Here is a 19,950-nt window from a genome sequence, read left to right on the forward strand (position 1 = left end):
GGATATGCAAAAACTGCAACTGTCAATGAAAATATGGGTATAGTTTACTGTAAGTTAATGAGCAAAAGGTCAAGCAGAAGAAAGAACATGAAGAATTAACTACGAAAATGCTTTGACAAGATGAAAAAAAATTGGATTTCTGCTCCAATCTGTTGCTGTGGGTGGGACACAAGTCCACTGCCTCACATTACAAGCTAAACAGAGCTCAAAACAGTGGATTTTTCTTATTGAGTGTACTTATACTTTGCATAATACAGTAACTGGCTAATACTTCACAGGCCTCTGGGATGAATTTTCACTCTGCATTGGAATTTGCACGATCTGAAACTTATTGGCACGATCTGAAACTTATTGGCAGACTGGGGCTCTAATTGGGAGCGTTTGCCTTTCTTGGAAAGTAGGACAGGTGCTAGTGGAAGTAGAACTGCGAGGGCAGGTCGTGAGTCACGGCTAGACAGCTGTCAGCAGAGCATTTGCTTGTGAAGAGCAAAGGTTCCCAATTCGAGGCGCATAGTTGTAATCTGCCAGGAAGTTTCACTTCAAAATTTATTTCGGCCAGCTGGATGAAAAACTAAGTGTGAGCAGAGGGCTGGTATTTCATGAGAACAATGCACGTGCCTATAAAATGGCTTTGGCAAAGAGAAAACTTGGGGATAATTGACAGTGTATGAACTACTGGAATGGTCAGCCCATACATCAGACTGTTCCTCCAACATTCTCCTAATTCCCACACACACAAAAAATTGGTGGATGGAAAACTTTTTCAGTCTGACGATGAGTTTATGTATGGCAGCCTAAGATGGATACTTTCCAGATTTTACAGAATATGACTTCTGGGGTCATATCTACTAACCAGGAACTGCCAGACACTGTACTATTTTGTGTTGATCTACTACATCAGAATGTAATTTCACTTATGATCTTAAAAATGAAACCAGGCAAAGAACTTTTCACCTCACTCTTTCATGTTGCAATATATCTATAAACATAATTACACCATATAAGCAGACTATATGTTACAAAAGTTTCCAATTTTCACCAGAACATACCACAATAATTTAAGTTCACACAAATTTCACAAAGAATAATAAATACATAGCAATGTCTGATGTTAATGGAGAACAAAAACATGCACTGCTCAATAAGAAATTTCACAAATTCTAAAGTCTGCAGATGATAAATGTTTCTTGCATTTAGTTGAGAGAAATGAACCAAGCAGCACACCAAATAGCCCAGATATCATTACTAGCCCACCAGACAACGTATGAGACACTGACACAAATAAGAACATAACATATTAAACTATAAAACTTACCAACAACATGTCAGCCACTACAGACCAGTTGAGGTTCAAGAATACTTCTCCAAAAAATATAAATATGTAACATACAGAGATGCTACTTTCAGCTAGGAGTGATGCGATGAACAGTAGTGGGGCACTAATAATTAACCCTATGGCACATATCATAGGATCCACACGAGGGTATCTAGGTCTCAAAAATTGAGCCAAGCAGGAACCCAGAGGAACACCAACCAATCCAGAAAACATGGCCACGATTCCAAACTTATAAGAAACACTGGAATAAAAGAAAAAAAGGAAACATTATTGTCAAAAAGTAAACTTACCACAATACATGGGACTTCAGTTCTAATCTTATTAAAGTTTAATACCACCTATGATGCACCAAGGTTTATAGTGTTGAAAGTAAGTATGTCAACTGTAAAACTGATAGACCTAAACTTCTAGAATTCAAAACAGTGAAAACTCACAATACAAAATACTGAAGATAGACCTGTCCATATATCAGCACTGCTCAGAACACGATAACAACTACAGTCACCACGCTTCAACTACTGTCGTCACACTGTTTTCACAGTCAAATGAAACAATGTACTACAACTTACAGCAGAAGAGTCACTTGTTTGGATAAAGGTCAGTCTGGTACATGTTATGACACAATATGTGACATTCGCGTGTCTAATAGAAAAGGAGAAAGAGTAAGTATTCAAATTTTAAAACAGCAAGAACTGGAATCTGCCTTAGTTTTATGTCCCATTGATCACTTTGAACAATGTGGAATGAGTCATTTTACTTTTACATCACAAATTAATTTGGACATATGGTTACATTCTGAATATTTCTACAGTTCTTTTCTTCTTTTTTCCCCCCAAAGAGAAAAAATATATACAGATATTGTGAGTTAGTAAGGCCTACACAGCACCTTTTACACATTAAAGTTGTAGAAATTATTCTATAGAATAGGAGCTGTCAAGGAGAAACTTCCTCAGGATTTTTTTCTAATTTTACTTTGCTGTCTGTCAGAAATTTTACATCACTGGGAAAGTGATCAAAAATTATTGTTGCAACGACCCCTTTTTGTGCTAAAGACAACCCTAATGTGGAGCAACAAATGTCACATTTCCTTTTGATATTGTAATTATGTACACTGTTGTGCAGTGGATTATTTACATTAAACTTCCTGAAAGATTAAATATACTTTGAAGCAGTAGTCAGAATGCTCACCTCCTTAAGCAGATGTCAAGGAGATGATTGTGAGTGAGCACCATGTATTATTCTTACAGAATGTTTTAGTGCAAAGAAGACTTTCTTTCTTAAAGATGAGGTACCCCAGGACATTCATTATTCCTTACGAAGTTATTGAATGAAAATATTAAAAACATGTCACCTTACTGATTTGTATCTCCCCAAGATTTGCAATGATTCTAAATGCAAATGTGGCTGAACTAAGTTGTTTTAGGCATTCCAAAATGTGCTTTTTCTAATTTAAATTCTCATCAATATGGGCACCTAAGAATTTTGAAGTTTCTGCCCTATTTATTATTTCTCCATCATATGTTACACTTATCACTGCTGTAGTGCCCCTAGATGTTCAGAACTGAATATGTTGCGTTTTTAAACTGATAACAGTCAAATGGCTTCGAAAGGTCACAGAAGATACGAACCAGCGCTATTTTATTATTTAATGCTCGTAAAATCTGGTGAGTGAGTATGTAAATGGCATTCTTGGCAGAGCAACCATTCTGAAACCCAAACTGTGATTTGCTAAGGTCAGATACTATTCTAGAATACACCAACTTGTCAAAAATTTTGGAAAATGATGTCATCAGTGAAACATGCTGGTAGTTATTGACATTTCTCTTATATGGGAACAAAGCTTTAGTACTCAATTGGAAATACCATCAAAACCAGACGAGCTTTTACTTTTCAGAGAATGTATAATTTTGTTAATTTCAAAAGGAGGAGTTGGTGATACATTCATATGATTGAATTTTATGAGAGCCTGTTTTTCAACATATAGCTGTGATTTTTCTCTTTCAGTGCTTGTCCCTATGCTTTCCACTATATTTAAGAAAGACCATTAAATACACTTGCTGTCTGTGATACATCATTTGTAACTCTTCCATTCAGTTCAATGTTGATGTTATCCTGTTTTGTGGCTGGTTGTCCTGTCTCTCATTTCACTACATTCCATATAGCCTAAATCTGTTATCAGAATTACTGATTTCTGACATTATGTTCATGTTCCTTGATTTTTTATAACATTTCTTAGCGATTTTGAGTAGTTTCTGTAGTGAGCTACTGCAGGATACCTACTTGTTCTTCCTGAAAGATACATTTCCCTTTTCCTTTCACAAGATACCTTAATCCCTCTGGTGATCCATGTTATATATATATGGCTGTTTAGTGTCCTTTCTGATTTCCTTATGCAGAAAGGTATTTTCAAATAATGAGATGAATTTATAACGGAATAGCTTAAATTTAATGTTAACATTTGGTTCATTAGACATTTCATCCCCGTCATCAAGTGTTCTTAAAAACACTTGTCCTGGAGTCATTAATTCTTGTAACTGATTTCCACTGAGAAATATCCATACTGTAAGGCACTGTGTTATTTATACTGAGTAACTGTGCATCGTGATCAGAGATTGTTACCAGTTAAGTTTCACAAAAGAAAACATTATCAGGGTCCTACTGTCTTCCTCCAACCACACTAAAAAGTTAATCACTGAAATCAAACCATAGGATCCAAGTAAGGTTTCCAGATCATTTTCTCTATGAGAATCTTTTATAAAATGTGGATAGAAGTCACCACAGACTATTAACTCTTGCTGCTGTCTGACATGGTACGGCAATGAACCCAGATTCCTCATAAACAGTTCAAAATTTCCCAGTGGGGATCTATATACAGTTATAATTAAAAGTGAAATACTTTTCAGCATCAATTCACAAGCACCACATCTATGTGCTGATCACGAAAAGAATCTACTTGTCTCAATGTTCCAGAAGTTGTGTTCTATCTTAATATATGTAACAACTTCTCCTTTCCCATATTACTTCTATGTCATGTCTAGTATGTGGGAACAGGCACTGCACTCATATGAGATTTCATTTCAGTCAGCAGCAGCCTGCTCTCCTCACTGTTCACATGGCTCACAGTTAACAATATCTATCTAGAGAAAATGATATCTATTATAGATAAAAAATAAATAAAGCAACACAAAGATATATGTTCAATTACTCAAAATATTTTTTTATACTCTTCTTAAAATATATTTAAGGATCGATGACTTCTGTAATTTCATATTGGGTTAATCAGCTCTTGATTGCAGTTTTTAGATAATGAGGTCACACATAAAATATGAAATTGATCCAACAGCATCACACTCATAATTTGTCTTACACAACTCTGAGTACATTTGCTGCTACCACTCAAACATATTTTTGGGTGAGACTCATTCAAAAACATGACCTTTCTGTGTGACACTGTGTATGAATACGCCAAATGTAGCCTAGGGTACACAGGATACAGTCCATATTCCAACATAAGTAAGGAGAGTCATTGGACGTTTAGAGTGCACTGGTTATAAGCAACGATCTCAGCCACACAAACTTGTACGTAAACTCATCAGCAAACAACAAATCAAGAATGGTGTAGTGTAAGTCATTTCCCTCATTTCAACATATATTTTAAAACAAGAAAACACCAGATAACAGTGATCACAACTTATTAGCAAACCAGTTTGTTTTTGACATGTATAGCCACTGCTGCTGAAATGTACACACAGATTAATCAGTTTATAAGATAGTGTCCCACATATCTTATTGCTCAAAACATGGAGTTTCACAAAGCAATTATTCTAAGCCAGAAATTTGAATCTTGCATCCATATTATTACTCAAACACAGCACTGGCCCCATAGTTTTAGATAATATAATAACCTAATTTTTGCAAATATGGGAACATCTTTGCTGAAAATGATACTACGTACTCATTGAGAGTTGCATTTTCATGGCCAGGTTGTAGAACAAGTCCATAGTGAATAAACATTGGACCCCACCACGCCAGGGCACCAGCAACAAATGCAACACAAGTGAAGCCGAGGGTTGACAGCATGAAACTGGCACTGAAAGATACAAACAAAATCAAATGTAAGATCAGGAGCTAAAAATGTCTTAAGATTATTGTACAAGTAATGATGGAAAGGCTAACCAAATTTAACCATAAGCTACTCTCTCTCTCTCTCTCTCTCTCTCTCTCTCTCTCTCTCTCTCTCTCTCTCTCTCTCTCTCAAATATTTACTTCCACCTTTTACATGTCCCTGAGAAAATGTTCACTAAGTTTATTTTTTTACTGTTCTTGTAAATTTCTCAACTTTCCACCTCCATTTTCTCATTTCCTTTCTTCTACAATTTAACCTTCCCTCCCAAAAATGAGATCCACAGTTTACATTTGCTATTTGTGCCCTCCCCCTCTTGCCGCATGAGCCATGGACCTTGCTGTTTGTGGGGAGGCTTGCATGCCTCAGCAATACAGATAGCCGTACCACAATAGAGGCGTCCTCTTGGGTAAAATATTCCAGAGGTAAAAATAGTCCCCCATTTGGATCTCCAGGCGGGGACTACTCAGGAGGACGTTGTTATCAGGAGAAAGAAAACTGGCGTTCTACGGATTGGAGTGTGGAATGTCAGATACCTAATCGGGCAGGTATGTTAGAAAATTTAAAAAGGGAAATGGATAGGTTAAAGTTGGATATAGTGGGAATTAGTGAAGTTCAGTGGATGGAGAAACAAGACTTCTGGTCAGGTGAATACAGGGTTATACACACAAAATCAAATAGGGGTAATGCAGGAGTACGCTTAATAACGAATAAAAAAATAGGAATGCAGGTACGCTACTACAAACAGCATAGTGAATGCATTATTGTGCCAAGATAGATACGAAGCCCACACCTACCACAGTAGTACAAGTTTATATGCCGACTAGCTCCACAGATGACGAAGAGATTGATGAAATGTATGATGAGATAAAAGAAATTATTCTGATAGTGAAGGGAGATGAAAATTTAATAGTCATGGGTGACTGGAATTCGACAGTATGAAAAGGAAGAGAAGGAAACATAGTAGGTGAATATGGATTGGGGGGAAAGAAATGAAAGAGGAAGCCGTCTGGTAGAATTTTGCACAGAGCATAACTTAATCATAGCTAACACTTGGTTCAAGAATCATGAAAGAAGGTTATATACATGGAAGAGGCCTGGAGATACTAGAAGGTATCAGATAGATTATATATTTAAGGTTCGCCAATGACATTGTTATTCTGTCAGAGACAGCAAAGGACTTGGAAGACCAGTTGAACGGAATGGACAGTGCCTTGAAAGGAGGTTACAAGATGAACATCAACAAAAGCAAAACGAGGATAATTGAATGTAGTCAAATTAAGTCGGGTGATGCTGAGTGAATTAGATTAAAAAATGAGACACTTAAAGTAGTAAAGGAGTTTTGCTATTTGGTGAGCAAAATAACTGATGATGGTCGAAGTAGAGAGGATATAAAATGTAGACTGCCAATGGCAAGGAAAGCGTTTCTGAAGAAGAAAAATTTGTTAACATCGAGTATAGATTTAAATGTCAGGAAGTCGTTTCTTAAAGTATTTGTATGGAGTGTAGCCATGTATGGAAGTGAAACGTGGACGATAAATAGTTTAGACAAGAAGAGAATAGAAGCTTTCGAAATGTACTGCTATAGAAGAATGCTGAAGATTAGATGGGTAGATCACATAACTAATGAGAAGGTATTGAATAGAATTGGGGAGAAGAGGAGCTTGTGGCACAACTTGACTATAAGAAGGGATCGGTTGGTAGGGCATGTTCTGAGGCATCAAGGGATCACCAATTTAGTACTGGAGGGCAACATGGAGGGTAAAAATCATAGAGGGAGATCAAGAGATGAATACACTAAGCAGATTCAGAAGGTACTGGAAGATGAAGAAGCTTGCACAGGATAGAGTAGCATGGAGAGCTGCATCAAACCGGTCTCTGGACTGAAGACCATATCAACAACAACATTTGTGCCTTCAGTGAGCATAGCCAAATTATCTACATAAATTTAATTCTGACCTTATTCTGTGTTTTAGATTGATGCCTACAGATTTTTTTTTTTTTAAACCTAAGCCGATATCACCTTATACTGAGGCAGATACACTCAATCTTCAAAATAAACAATTTACATGTCAGTAAACCTATAGAGTGGCTGAAAGTTTGTTACGATTAAATAAAAAATCTAAACTGGTGACAGTAGAACCATTCTGATACATGCCGCATTTTCATCACTTTGAGAAAACTAGGGAAACATGTTTCTATTTGTTTTAACAAAATAGGTCTTTTTTGTGGTTTAGTCTTTAATGAAATAAATTTGACAAAAAACTGTTATTGTAATTTGTTATTGGAAGATTCAAGAAGTTTTGTTTCTGCATTAAACAAATCACTTGGATCACTTTGGCACAAACAAACAAATTACAGTTGCATCATCACATCGAGACACTGAGGGTCTAAGGGAGGTAACCAAATTTAATCTTTTCTAAATCCAGAGAGTAGCATGTTTTCATCATTATGGGCCTAATCATCCCTTCCTCTTCTGTGTACATGTAGAACTGATAGGTAGAATGGATGATAAACTTGTGGAACAAATTAAGAATTTTTTTATGTCTTTCATTTTTTTAATATGGTAGTGGCTTTGCTGCCATAGCCTGCGAAGATACGTAATTCCGGAGGCTTAACAGAAATTCCTGGAAATGTGTTTCATTACTTTTCTGTAGTGTCATCATTGTATTGCATAAGGCTTGAGCCATTTAAAAATTTAATTTTTCACATTTCAGATTTCTTTGCACCCTCACCCGAAACAGTTTGGTAGTAGTCTTTGTACTGATCTGATAGATTTTCAAAATCCAGAAACTTGTCAGTTGAGTGTCTAACTATGAAAGGTTTATGCTTCCAGTAGTCATGCAGGAGGTCCATACATGACTGAGGTGTGAAGGTGTCTGTCCTCTTCTTTTGTTCTCGACTTATGAAAGAAAACTCTGTGTCATTCAGTAAGTACGTATGCCCACTCACAAGGTAAAGCATGATATTATCTTCAAGACAGAACAATTTGTTGACCAGAAACTGTAAGAAATGCAACCTGTTCCACTTACGCACAGCAAAGAGTACACAGTGCGCAAAAAGAATTGTCAAAACCAAAGAGAATATAAACACTGTCAAAACTGGAAAAATAAGAGACATTAGACAGTTGACTTTGAAAAAAACTTCTTTTGTTACCACTTCAAAAATTATTCCACAGTCATTTGTATGAAATATGTAGACAATCATTGTTACAAAAACTAAGCACCTATTTTGACTTTACACTATAATATTTTGCACTGGACCACTTCAGCTTTTGCACTAAATTGGAGCCATAACTTGTAGCCATAATGATCCAAGTTTGGTTTCTCACATGGATCGCTATGAGAAATTTTTCAAAGCAGCATCAATTCTAAAGTTAGAGATTGAGATGTTCTTACAGAATGCATCCATGCAAAAAGCTCTAATAAAAAAAAAGTCACTTGGATCAATATGGTTCTACTGTCCCCAACTGTCCTCTAGTTGGCAAAACAGTTTTAGCCACATAAACATGACAACATGAAATATTAACTGAACATACATACACATCTTAAGTGTATCAGTATTGTATAATTTTTAATGTGTGGCTGGTTATAATTGAAATCAAAATGTTCAGAATGAAGTAATTGGCTAGTGTAATGACATGCTGCAGCTCATGCTTACTTATTGCCAAGAGCACGAATATCTTGTAGCCAAGAAGTTCGTCCGATATCCGATCTCCCTTCACTCTCGCCTCTCATTGGATCTTCCATTGCCAAGAGGATGAGAATTACAGCAATAGCACCCATTATAGGGGTTACTCTCAAACCCCACTGCCACACACCAGTGGCACGTGCAGTCTCTGAGCCAATGATGTAGCCCAGGCCACTGGAAGAAACAAACTTTCATAAATATTGTGTGTGCTGAAACATAATTCCTACATTTCTTTCCACTGTTAGTACAGATTAACCACAGCTATTTACATTCAACTTCAGATTCTTAGAAATAAAACAAATATGCCTACATACATAATGAGTCTTTTGCTCACAAATAATGAAACTGTAGTTACATACTAGTTAATTGTATTTTTAAAATGAGATGTCGACTAGCGTATTTCAAATGTCCATATCCCATTCAGATTTTTTACTGTTATAGAAATAAAACTATATATTCTCACCTGCCAACTGGGATTGCAAAATAAAATAGAGCTAGCATTTTTGATCTAGTGTCCTTAACAAAGAGATCACTAATAATAGTTGGAGCTATAGTTGAGTAACTTGCTTCTCCAATCCCAACAAGGGCACGGAATGTCAGGAACATATGGTAACTCTGAAAGTGGAAAAGCAGTTCACAGATGAAAACAGACACTATCAGTCACACCAAGCTATTTTAAGAAGAAGAATGTCTAACAAAACCTCTTCATTGTGTTCACATCATTAATAGGAATGAAACTCTGAATACAACAGAATATATAATGCTTAAAGTAGCATCGGGTATTTTTTCTAGTCTGCAAAAAAACAATTAATGTTCAAATTTAAACACAACTACTAATGTCCACTGTGACAAGGGTGCGAGACATTGCTAGAAATGTATTTCACAAAAATAATAGTGCAAACTTTCTTACATTTACAAAGGAACCAGCAAGAGTGGTGCCACTCCACAGAAGAACACCCAGTGCCATCAGTAGTTTGCGATTGTATCTGTCACCGAGGTAGCCGAAGACTGGTGCAAACACCATGTAACTGAGAACAAAGGCAGTCTGCAATAGGCCACCTTTGTCATCACCAATGTTGTAGTGTGTTTGAATCTGTTGTAAGATACCTGTAAAGTAGAAAGAAGAACAGTTCTAGATTACAGTTTTTCACATACTTTTAATCACTGAAACAATTTCACATAAAATCTTATTAATATAAACATATGTTCAACTGTGTTTGTGGATTCTGATTTTACAAATAACTTGTTGCTCTGAGCACTATGGGACTGAACATCGGAGACTTAGAACTACTTAAACCCAACGAACCTAAGGACATCAAATACATCCGTGCCCAAAGCGGGATTCGAACCTGTGACCGAAGCAGCAGCGCCTAGAACCGCTCTGCCACAATGGCTGGCACAAATAACTGGTCTCTGGGCCTACATTTTTGTACCTTATATCACCTGCTAACAGATGGTAAATTTAATTAAATCTTTCTCAAAGTATTTTATATACAGAATGAAGAAATTTGTATGCATTGAATTCTTCCACGTTTCTTTAATTCTTGTTATAATCATCATGAAGTGAGAACCATGACCCTCATCACATTATTGGAATTTCCAATAAAGCAACATTTTTTCTGAAGAATTTATACAAATATGTCCTCTATTTTCCCACTTTAGCTACTGACATTTCTTTTCCTCTGCACAGCATTTTACAACCTGATGGTCTGCTGGCAGTGCACGCATCATGGATAGATCTACATCTGATTTGGGAAGTGTTGTGAAAGGAACAACAGTTCCACTCACTGAATCCTCTTGATATAGATAATAAGGATTCAGACTAAATAGCTGACACCTCCAAAATGTTGGTTACAGGGTTCTAATCCTGCTCTTATTTACTATCTATATGAACCAGATGCATCTCACTTAAAACTATACAGTCTCCAATGAAACAAACTAAAAAGCTGTGTATCCGATTTTATTAATGGAAACAGTAGATTTTGTTCATGGAAACAGTAATGGTACCATTTATGTACCTAAGGCAAATTTAATTGAGAAAATTAATCAATAATGAAACAGAACTGCTGACCAGTATTTGCCTTCACCAGGTAGAACAAGCAATACCGCCAAAACACAGATATAAAAGCAAAAATGAGAGACTTCCTTGGTTTCAGAACTAATAGTTCCTTACCCACGGAGCAGAGAGGGGTAGATTGAAGGAGGTCACAGAAGCCCCACACCTATAGTGAGGACAAGCTGGGCCCCCTATCATTCTGGGATTTGAGTCACCTGTCCTTTACTTTAACCCTCCCCGACCCCCTGCTCCCCAGGGACTTAAATATTAGTTCTGGAAATTAGGCAGTCCATCAATTTTAGTTTCACGTGGGTGTATTGACAGTACTATACGTTTTCCCCTCTGAGGGTAAGTATTGTAACCACTTTTCATACTTTATTACAACAGTTCTAGGATATTCAATGGTATAGCTTAAATTTCTGGCTCATGAGAAATTTATGGTGGACCTGGAATTCTTCCACACATTCTCTGAATGAACACCATTAAGATTACTCATTTTCACAAACAATGATTGAAAAATAACAACATTTATCTTCCCAGTAGTCTGATGATGTTAGTCATCAATTTCTATCTTCAGTTGATCTTTCCCCATTTTTTACCTTTTTCCTCTGCTTAATCACGAACATATTCCTTCAGAATGACATTTCAAATGCCAACAACTACTTCTTGTTCTCCAGATATCCTATGATCTATGTTTCACCTGTATACAGTACAGTGATCCAGGTGTAAACTTTCTCAATGCCATATTGATATTTGGTACCACGATTCCTTATAACAACATAAGTAGGCTTACTAGGACACAGTAATTAACAGTTATGTGAACTTTATTAAGAAGCATCATATGGGTTTTACGAAACAAGGTGTTGTCATAGTACGACAAAAACCTGAAGCAGCCTATGTCATTGTCTTTAAGTATGTAGTGCAACATGCAGGCAGGCTAAAACATTTGCATCTTCAGAAAAAAATGGAGAAAAATTGGAATTTATTTGGGCAGAAAACCATTTTAGATTAATTATTGCCACCCTTGAAAGTGAACAAACGAGTAACCAATTTTGCTGTTTCTATTCCTCAGTGTTATTTTACAGCACAATATGATGTTTTAACTCATCTCTGTGGAATGTTTAACTGCTTTAAGATAGTTCTTTAGTCTGTCCTGATGAGCTTGTGGTACAGTATTGTCAATGGCATGTATTCGGTTTGTGTTTCGTGGATAAGGAGATACTTTTCCTTGTCCTCATACAAAAACTGGGGTTTATCTGCTTCTGCTTACTTAAAATCTACAGGACTCTACGGGTAACAGTTACGAAGTGTGGAGGCCTATATGTGACATGATTTTTTAATTTGTCACACTACTGACAGGAATTTCAAATCTCACAGCTAGTAGAATATGTTGCAAATCTGACATTTACAGGGACTCCCAGTTTCCTTTTTTTAATTTCCATAAATGATTTGCAGATGCAAAGAGAACATTAACGTAGCCTATGACACAAAGATAACGTAAGCACCTTCTCTCAGTCAGTGGTGTCCCTACATTCATTTAATTCAGAAACTATAACGTCATACAACTCATCCAAATTTAAAGAATATGGTTATGTGTTTAACTACCGTACTTACAGTCCAACCCTCCCCCCCCCCCCCCTCCCTCCCACTCTCGTTACCAATCCCCTCTCCCCCCCCCAATCTCGTTACCAATCATATCACTCTCCGAGAGGAAATAGGTATTAACTTCATTACTTTTCATTATAGCTGTCTTCCATTTATAAAAACATTAGTTTAACTGCTATAAATGTCAGACGACTTTCAAAAATGTTTGATTGCTATTTGAGACATGAATGAAAAAAATGTAAATTGTGGTTGAGACATCTAGCAATGATGTGTTTACAACAATTTTCAAGTCGTCAGAGGTTACACGCAGCGAGCTATTTTACATTTGAAACTTCCTGGCAGATTAAAACGGTGTGCCCAACCGAGACTCGAACTCTGGACCTTTGCCTTTCGCGGGCAAGTGCTCTACCAACAGAGCTACCGAAGCACGACTCACGCCCGGTACTCACAGCTTTACTTCTGCCAGTACCTCGTCTCCTACCTTCCAAACTTTACAGAAGCTCTCCTGCGAACCTTGCAGAACTAGCACTCCTGAAAGAAAGGATATTGCGGAGACATGGCTTAGCCACAGCCTGGGGGATGTTTCCAGAATGAGATTTTCACTCTGCAGCGGAGTTTCATATCAGCGCACACTCCGCTGCAGAGTGAAAATCTCATTCTGGTATTTTACATTTGTCACTTTGGATAGTACGGATAATGTTTAAATTATGTGTCTTTAGGTCTGCTGACCAGTTCGTGTTTTTGACAGAATTTAGAGTGACATGGAACTTGTGTACGTACGTAGGTACTGTAATTAAAAAACTTATTGTGCCTCACTATTATTATAGTCCGATTCACGAACGATCGCAGTTCGCGGAGGTCGATTTACAGATTTCTGTAGAATTTGTTGCTCATGACCACCATGAGCGGTGACCACTCGCACCAATGAAATAAAGTTGCACTACGTAACTCGCTATCATCATGTTTAATGCTCGCATTGTGCACATTTACATGAGAGCGGTCAGAATCGTGCTGGACGCTCACTGACTGTCGGCAAATGCGTGACGTAGATGCACAGAACAAGCTTAAAGACGCCCGCCGTCGTTCGTGACTAACTGCAGTAACAATCGAAACTGACAGCAACGACAATGGTTGCGGTGAAATACAATTTTTAATAAAGATGACACTGTTTCCCGTAACACTGAACCGCAGCTGGGTCACTAGAGACCCATTCCTCAATTCTTTCATTGCTCATTATTTTGTATTATTGGCTACACTGTTGAATTTCTCTGACTTTGTATCAAACACATTAATTAACCATCACACTTAATTTTACTTTTTATGATAAGACCTTCAAAGAGAAAAATTTAGATTCACTTAGAACCATGGGCGGGTCAATTCAGACTCCACTGCTGCAGCCCCTTTAGTCATCTCATATACCTTCAAGTTTATTTTTAGATTGTGTTTGCTCAACAATCTCAAATCTCACTTTCACCGGACTACCTGATGACGTTGGAGATTTCCAGCTGTGGAGGGGAGGGAGATCAGGTTGAGACGCGTCTGAATATGTACAGAAATATCATACAGCCACTGCTTAGTTCCATGAAACGCGATGTAAGGTGCGCATTCATACTGTATAAGTGCTTGCAACATGCACATTTATTGTGGCTAAACGCCTAAGAACAGAAGAGGACACTGGCTCATGAGGATGAGCTGCTGGAGTTTTCATCTGAGGAAAATCTCCCACAACCTACAGCTTCGGATTCTTCGCCAGAAGATGATGATGACGATGATGATGATACACCCACATGATTATTTAGTGAATACTGATGAAGGGGGGCATGCATACTTATATCTTTATTTTAAAACTGTTTGTCGATGTGCCACATACACACACAATTTTTAAGTGCAAAAATTATATTTATACGTTGGTACAACTTTAGTTGGATAAGGGAAGAAATGCCACATTTGACAATTTTTTCCTGCCTGCAGCCGTTGGTGGAGGGGGAAGGCCATAGGCATAAATACTGGACCAGGTCCACTCGAGGAGCAGTCTCAGGTCGCACCTGATGAAGGTTACGAGCTATGTGACCGAAATATCGTGCAAGTACGACGCTGATATCCGGCAGAACACCCGACAATCCAAGATGTCAACATTTTATTGGTGGTCACCTACAGTGTTGGTTTACACAACTCTTCCCCGCCTTACACACTTCTTTCAAGACAGCTGAGGTTCTTTCTGAAATCAGTGAAGGTGTTTTGAACCTGTCTTACGACTCGAAATGAGTACTTTTGTCACCAAATGTGTTTCGTGTTGTTGAAACAAAGTAACACCAGTGGTCTTCATGAAACACATATACCATTTTGCTTGCTTTCTTCATCTAAAAATAGTTCATTACAAAAGATGTTGACGTTAGTACTTAAGATTTTTTGCTCACACAGGAAAGAAATACAGAAGTCCTTACTTTTTTTTTGTCTTTACTGACCCGTGAGATCACAAAATTTATCAGGAAAAAATGCAAAAACCTCTCTGGAAATCAGGAAATTTGACTTGGGGAAACTCGTGGCAACTCCGGTCCTGCACCAGCAACACATTCGCAATTATGGACAGCTATAGATACAGGCAATACTGACTCTACGACTTATCTTAGAAGATAGATTAAGGAAAGGCAAACCTACGTTTCTAGCATTTGTAGACTTAGAGAAAGCTTTTGACAATGTTGACTGGAATACTCTCTTTCAAATTCTAAAGGTGGCAGGGGTAAAATACAGGGAGCGAAAAACTATTTACAACCTGTACAGAAACCAGATGGCAGTTATAAGAGTCGAGGGACATGAAAGGGAAGCAGTGGTTGGGAAGGGAGTGAGACAGGGTTGTAACCTCTCCCCGATGTTATTCAATCTGTACATTGAGCAAGCAGTGAAGGAAACAAAAGAAAAATTCGGAGTAGGTATTAAAATCCATGGACAAGAAATAAAAACGTTGAGGTTCGCCGATGACATTGTAATTCTGTCAGAGAAAGCAAAGGACCTGGAGGAGCAGCTGAACGGAATGGACAGTGTCTTGAAAGGAGGCTATAAGATGAACGTCAACAAAAGCAAAACGAGGATAATGGAATGTAGTAGATTAGGAAATGAGACGCTTAAAGTAGTGAATGAGTTTTGCTATTTGGGGAGCAAAATAACTTGATGATGCTCTAAGTAGAGAGGATTGACATGTCGACAGGCAATGGCAAGGAAAGCATCTCTGAAGAAGAGAAATTTGTTAACATCGAGTATAGATTTAAGTGTCAGGAAGTCATTTCTGAAAGTATTTGTATGGAAGTGAGACATGGACGATAAATAGTCTGCACAAGAAGAGAATAGAAGCTTTGGAAATGTGGTGCTACAGAAGAATGCTGAAAATTAGATGGGTAGATCACGTAACTAATGAGGAGGTGTTGAATAGAAATGGGGAGAAGGGGAGTTTGTGGTACAACTTGACTAGAAGGAGGGATCGGTTGGTAGGACATGTTCTGAGGCATCAAGGGATCACCAATTTAGTGCTGGAGTGCAGCGTGGAGGGTAAAAATCATAGAGGGAGGCCAAGAGATGAATACACTAAGCAGATTCAGAAGGATGTAGGCTGCAGTAGGTACTGGGAGATGAAGAAGCTTGCACAGGATAGGGTAGCATGGTGAGCTGCATCAAACCAGTCTCAGGACTGAAGGCCACAACAACATAGAGACAGGACGGCTCAGTATTTCCGGAGGGGACTTGCAGTGACAGGTTGAATCCACGCCACGTCGCGCTGCTGCACTACGCCCGCTAAAGAGGAGGTCTAGAACGGTATTGGGACGTATTCCGTGACCGCTGTCGCCTCAGTGTAGATGTGAGTAAGCAGTCTCGAGTTCTGCGCAGCACACTCGCTGCGGGTAGCGAGAGCTGTGGCGCCCCACCGCCCACCGGCCGCCGGTGATGGGCAGCGACTGTACCCGGCTACCTGCTCGCGTCTGACTGACGCTGTGCGACTGACTGCCGGCCCAGGAATGTGGAGCGTGCGGCAGGCTCCAGCAGGCGCTCCGGAACTGCCGCAAGTCACCCCCCACCCCCACCCCAGTCGCACCCTCGTCGCACGATTTCCTCTCTTTCTCTTTTTCCTTTCTTGCAAGTCGAATTTGATGAGTTAGGCTTTCGCGGAACTAAACAAAATACAATGTTTGCACCAATTTGGCGCGCTCCTCTTGCGAGTGACTAAACTGCGGAGCCTGCCATGTTTTATAATCCACGTCACTGTGGTACAGTGATCGACAAACTTTTGGGGGCCGCAACTGTACCGACCTTATTATTAACTAATGGCCTACATAAATTTGCAAGTTACGGGTCCCCAGTAGACCAGCTACAGTTAGGACTGTCGGCTGCTCGTCCCCCAAATACTGGTACCTGAAAACCAGCGCCATTCGGAACACTTTTTCCCGGCTGTTCTCTGTTTTAGCCCGCTACCGCCTTCAGCGGCCCCAAAGTTGTGGCACCGTAATTTCCCGACCAAGTGTTGTTCTGTTGCCTTCTGTCAGCGAATGGTTAATTCATTAATAACAATAACTATACTTGTATTTAACTGCATTATAAAATACACCAAAGCGCCAAAGAAACTGGTAAAGGCATGCGTATTCAAACACAGAGATACGTAGACACACAGAATACGGCGCAGCGGTCGGAAACGCCTACATAAGACAACAAGTGTCTGGCGCAGCTCTTAGATCGGTTACTGATCACCTGAATCCATTCATGTGCATTCCGGCGGACTTTGGCAATTCCAGCTGGACAATGCGACACCACACACGTCCAGAATTGCTACAGAGTGGCTCCGGGAATACTCTTCAGAGTTTAAACACTTCGACTGGTCACCAGACATGAACATTGTTGGGTATATCTGGGACGCCTTGCAACGTGCTGTTCAGAAGAGATCTCCATCCCTTGTACTCTTACGGATTTATGGACAGCCGTCCAGGATTCATGGTGTCAGTTCCCTCCGGCACTACTTCTGACATTAGTCGAGTCCACGGCACGTATTCTTGCGGCACTTTTGCGTTCTCGTGGGGGCCCTACACGATATTAGGCAGATGTGCCAGTGTACTAATATTTCACTTTTTAAAGTTATGGAGCTAGTTGCCACGCCGAAACATTTCTCTGTAATGTGTTTCTCACCATATTGTTCTAGAAACAGCCTTTTTTTAGGGGGGGGGGGGGGGAAGAAAAGTCTTACAATACACATCGTTTGACCACTGTAACGTAAATACGACAGTCTATCTGATGGTTAGGATTTTAAATCCTACAAATGTACCACGGATACAAAAAACAGTTATACACAGTGTTCCAAAATTCCCGTTACTGTCTTCTAGGATTTGTAAAGGGGAGTGAGTACACAACATTTTGAACAGGAACCCATGTCCGGAAACGTCATCCAACGACGCTACACAGCGTCAAAATTATAGGCGCTGGCGCCTCTAAAAATGTGTATACTCAGGGTAGTTTGGTGATGATGTCAGTCGTGGGAGGTAATGCCTGAAATTTGGTTTTCTCGGCACACTCTTGAAACTGTAGGTCTCGGAATACTGAATTCCCTAACGATTTCCGAAACGGAATGTCTCAAGCGTCTAGCTCCCTCTGCCATTATGCGTTCAGCGTCTGTCCGTCCCCGTCGTGCGGCCATAATCACACCGGAAACCTCTTCACGTGAACCGCCTGAGTACAGATGACAGCTGCGACAAAGCATTGCCCTTTTATACCTTGTGTACGAAATACTGCCGCCATATGTACATGTGCGTATCGCTGTGTCAATGTATTTCACCTCGAATTGTAGTCGGTACGTGCATCCTTTGCCCTTTTGTTTTGGGTAATTATGTCTCTCGTGAATTTTTTTCAATCCGCCGTCGTAATAGTAGTTCTCTTGTTCTACCCTTGCGACAGTTGAACAACGTTTACCTGCTGCGGAGACAATCTGTCCCCGAAAGGCGTCACGGCCAAGGCCGAGGCTGCGCAAAATTCAGCGCTATGAATAGCAAACAGGCGACTGCGCCTCTTCCGGGCTTTCATTCAAGTCGCCCTGGCGCCGCACACAATGGGCCGCTTACGTCTAGCCTAGAGTGTCCATTCGTCCCGTTTTTCCCGGGACAGTCCCGTTTTTTACCGAAATGTCCCGCTGTCCCGAAAGTTTTTTTGGGGACGCTCAAATGTCCCGTTTTTTATGATTCCGCTTGGCTAGAGTATTTGACGCTACTGGTTGTTTGACTTGCTATTAACTGCGCAATTATTTACGCTAGAAAGCGTGTGATAACTTTCAGCATACCCCAAACATGTACCGAACTGTCAAAATTCGCAAGTAATTTTAAACGCACTATAGGTTACGAATAACAACGAAGGTGGCTCTCTTCTAAATCGATCCACTGAATCCGTCCTTTCGGTCTAGAGGTACTCTACACCACTGATACTTGCTCTCTGGCTTTCGTCACCACACTGTTAATGTTTTGCACTGTGCTATCACTATTTCATTACGCCAAAACGAAAGTGTAATTGTAACAGCAATATAAAAAGAGAGTTTCCTTTTATCACTGGTAGTGGAGAACCTGTAGAATGTACGTTGTGCAGATCAAAATTTGCTATTGGTCATGGTGGAAGGTCTGATACTGTGAATCACATTAAGACGAAGAAACATCGCATGAGTGATCAAACGAAAAGAGCAAATAACACTACCACCTGTCAATAACCTCTTGGAGCGTCTCCCACTCTGTCTATCAGGTAAACACCAATATACTCGTAGAACTTTGATGATGTACGCAGGAAGCTGTTTCATAGCGAAATGAGTTCTGCTAGCTAAGGGCGACGTCCTGAGTTCTGTTCAATCCAGTTACAAAGCCATTTCGCAAACTCGTCTTATGTGAAGGCACAACGGAACGAAACTCCCGGAATGTCTCCTCGAACGTCTGTAGCCGTCGTTCCTTGAAGCAAAGGAAGAACTTATTCACGCGTTACAACTTCCGAGGCGGTCTTCTCCGTTCTTCTGGAAGTTGAGACAGGTATGACCTGATCCTTGTCCGTGAGTGCCCGACGTATCTACACGACTCAAATGGCTCTCCGGTGCCCGTAATGTATTTCAGAGGCCCGCCCTCAGATTGGGCGTGA

At 39.5% G+C, this 19,950-nt stretch overlaps 1 protein-coding gene across 1 annotated transcript in view; it reads right to left on the bottom strand.

Moving 5' to 3' along the window:
* Positions 1 to 19,950, bottom strand: part of LOC124784355 (protein spinster) — a 314,286-nt gene that overhangs the window by 12,570 nt on the left and 281,766 nt on the right. The window contains exons 2-6 of the mRNA XM_047254094.1: positions 10,060 to 10,256; positions 9,613 to 9,764; positions 9,120 to 9,323; positions 5,292 to 5,426; positions 1,316 to 1,577 (exon numbers count right to left, since the gene is read on the bottom strand). Of these exons, the coding sequence (XP_047110050.1) occupies positions 1,316 to 1,577; positions 5,292 to 5,426; positions 9,120 to 9,323; positions 9,613 to 9,764; positions 10,060 to 10,256 (950 nt within the window). The remainder of the gene's footprint in view (positions 1 to 1,315; positions 1,578 to 5,291; positions 5,427 to 9,119; positions 9,324 to 9,612; positions 9,765 to 10,059; positions 10,257 to 19,950) is intronic.

Source organism: Schistocerca piceifrons, chromosome 1 (genome assembly GCF_021461385.2).
Source record: "Schistocerca piceifrons isolate TAMUIC-IGC-003096 chromosome 1, iqSchPice1.1, whole genome shotgun sequence".
Classification (NCBI taxonomy): Eukaryota; Metazoa; Arthropoda; class Insecta; order Orthoptera; family Acrididae; genus Schistocerca; species Schistocerca piceifrons.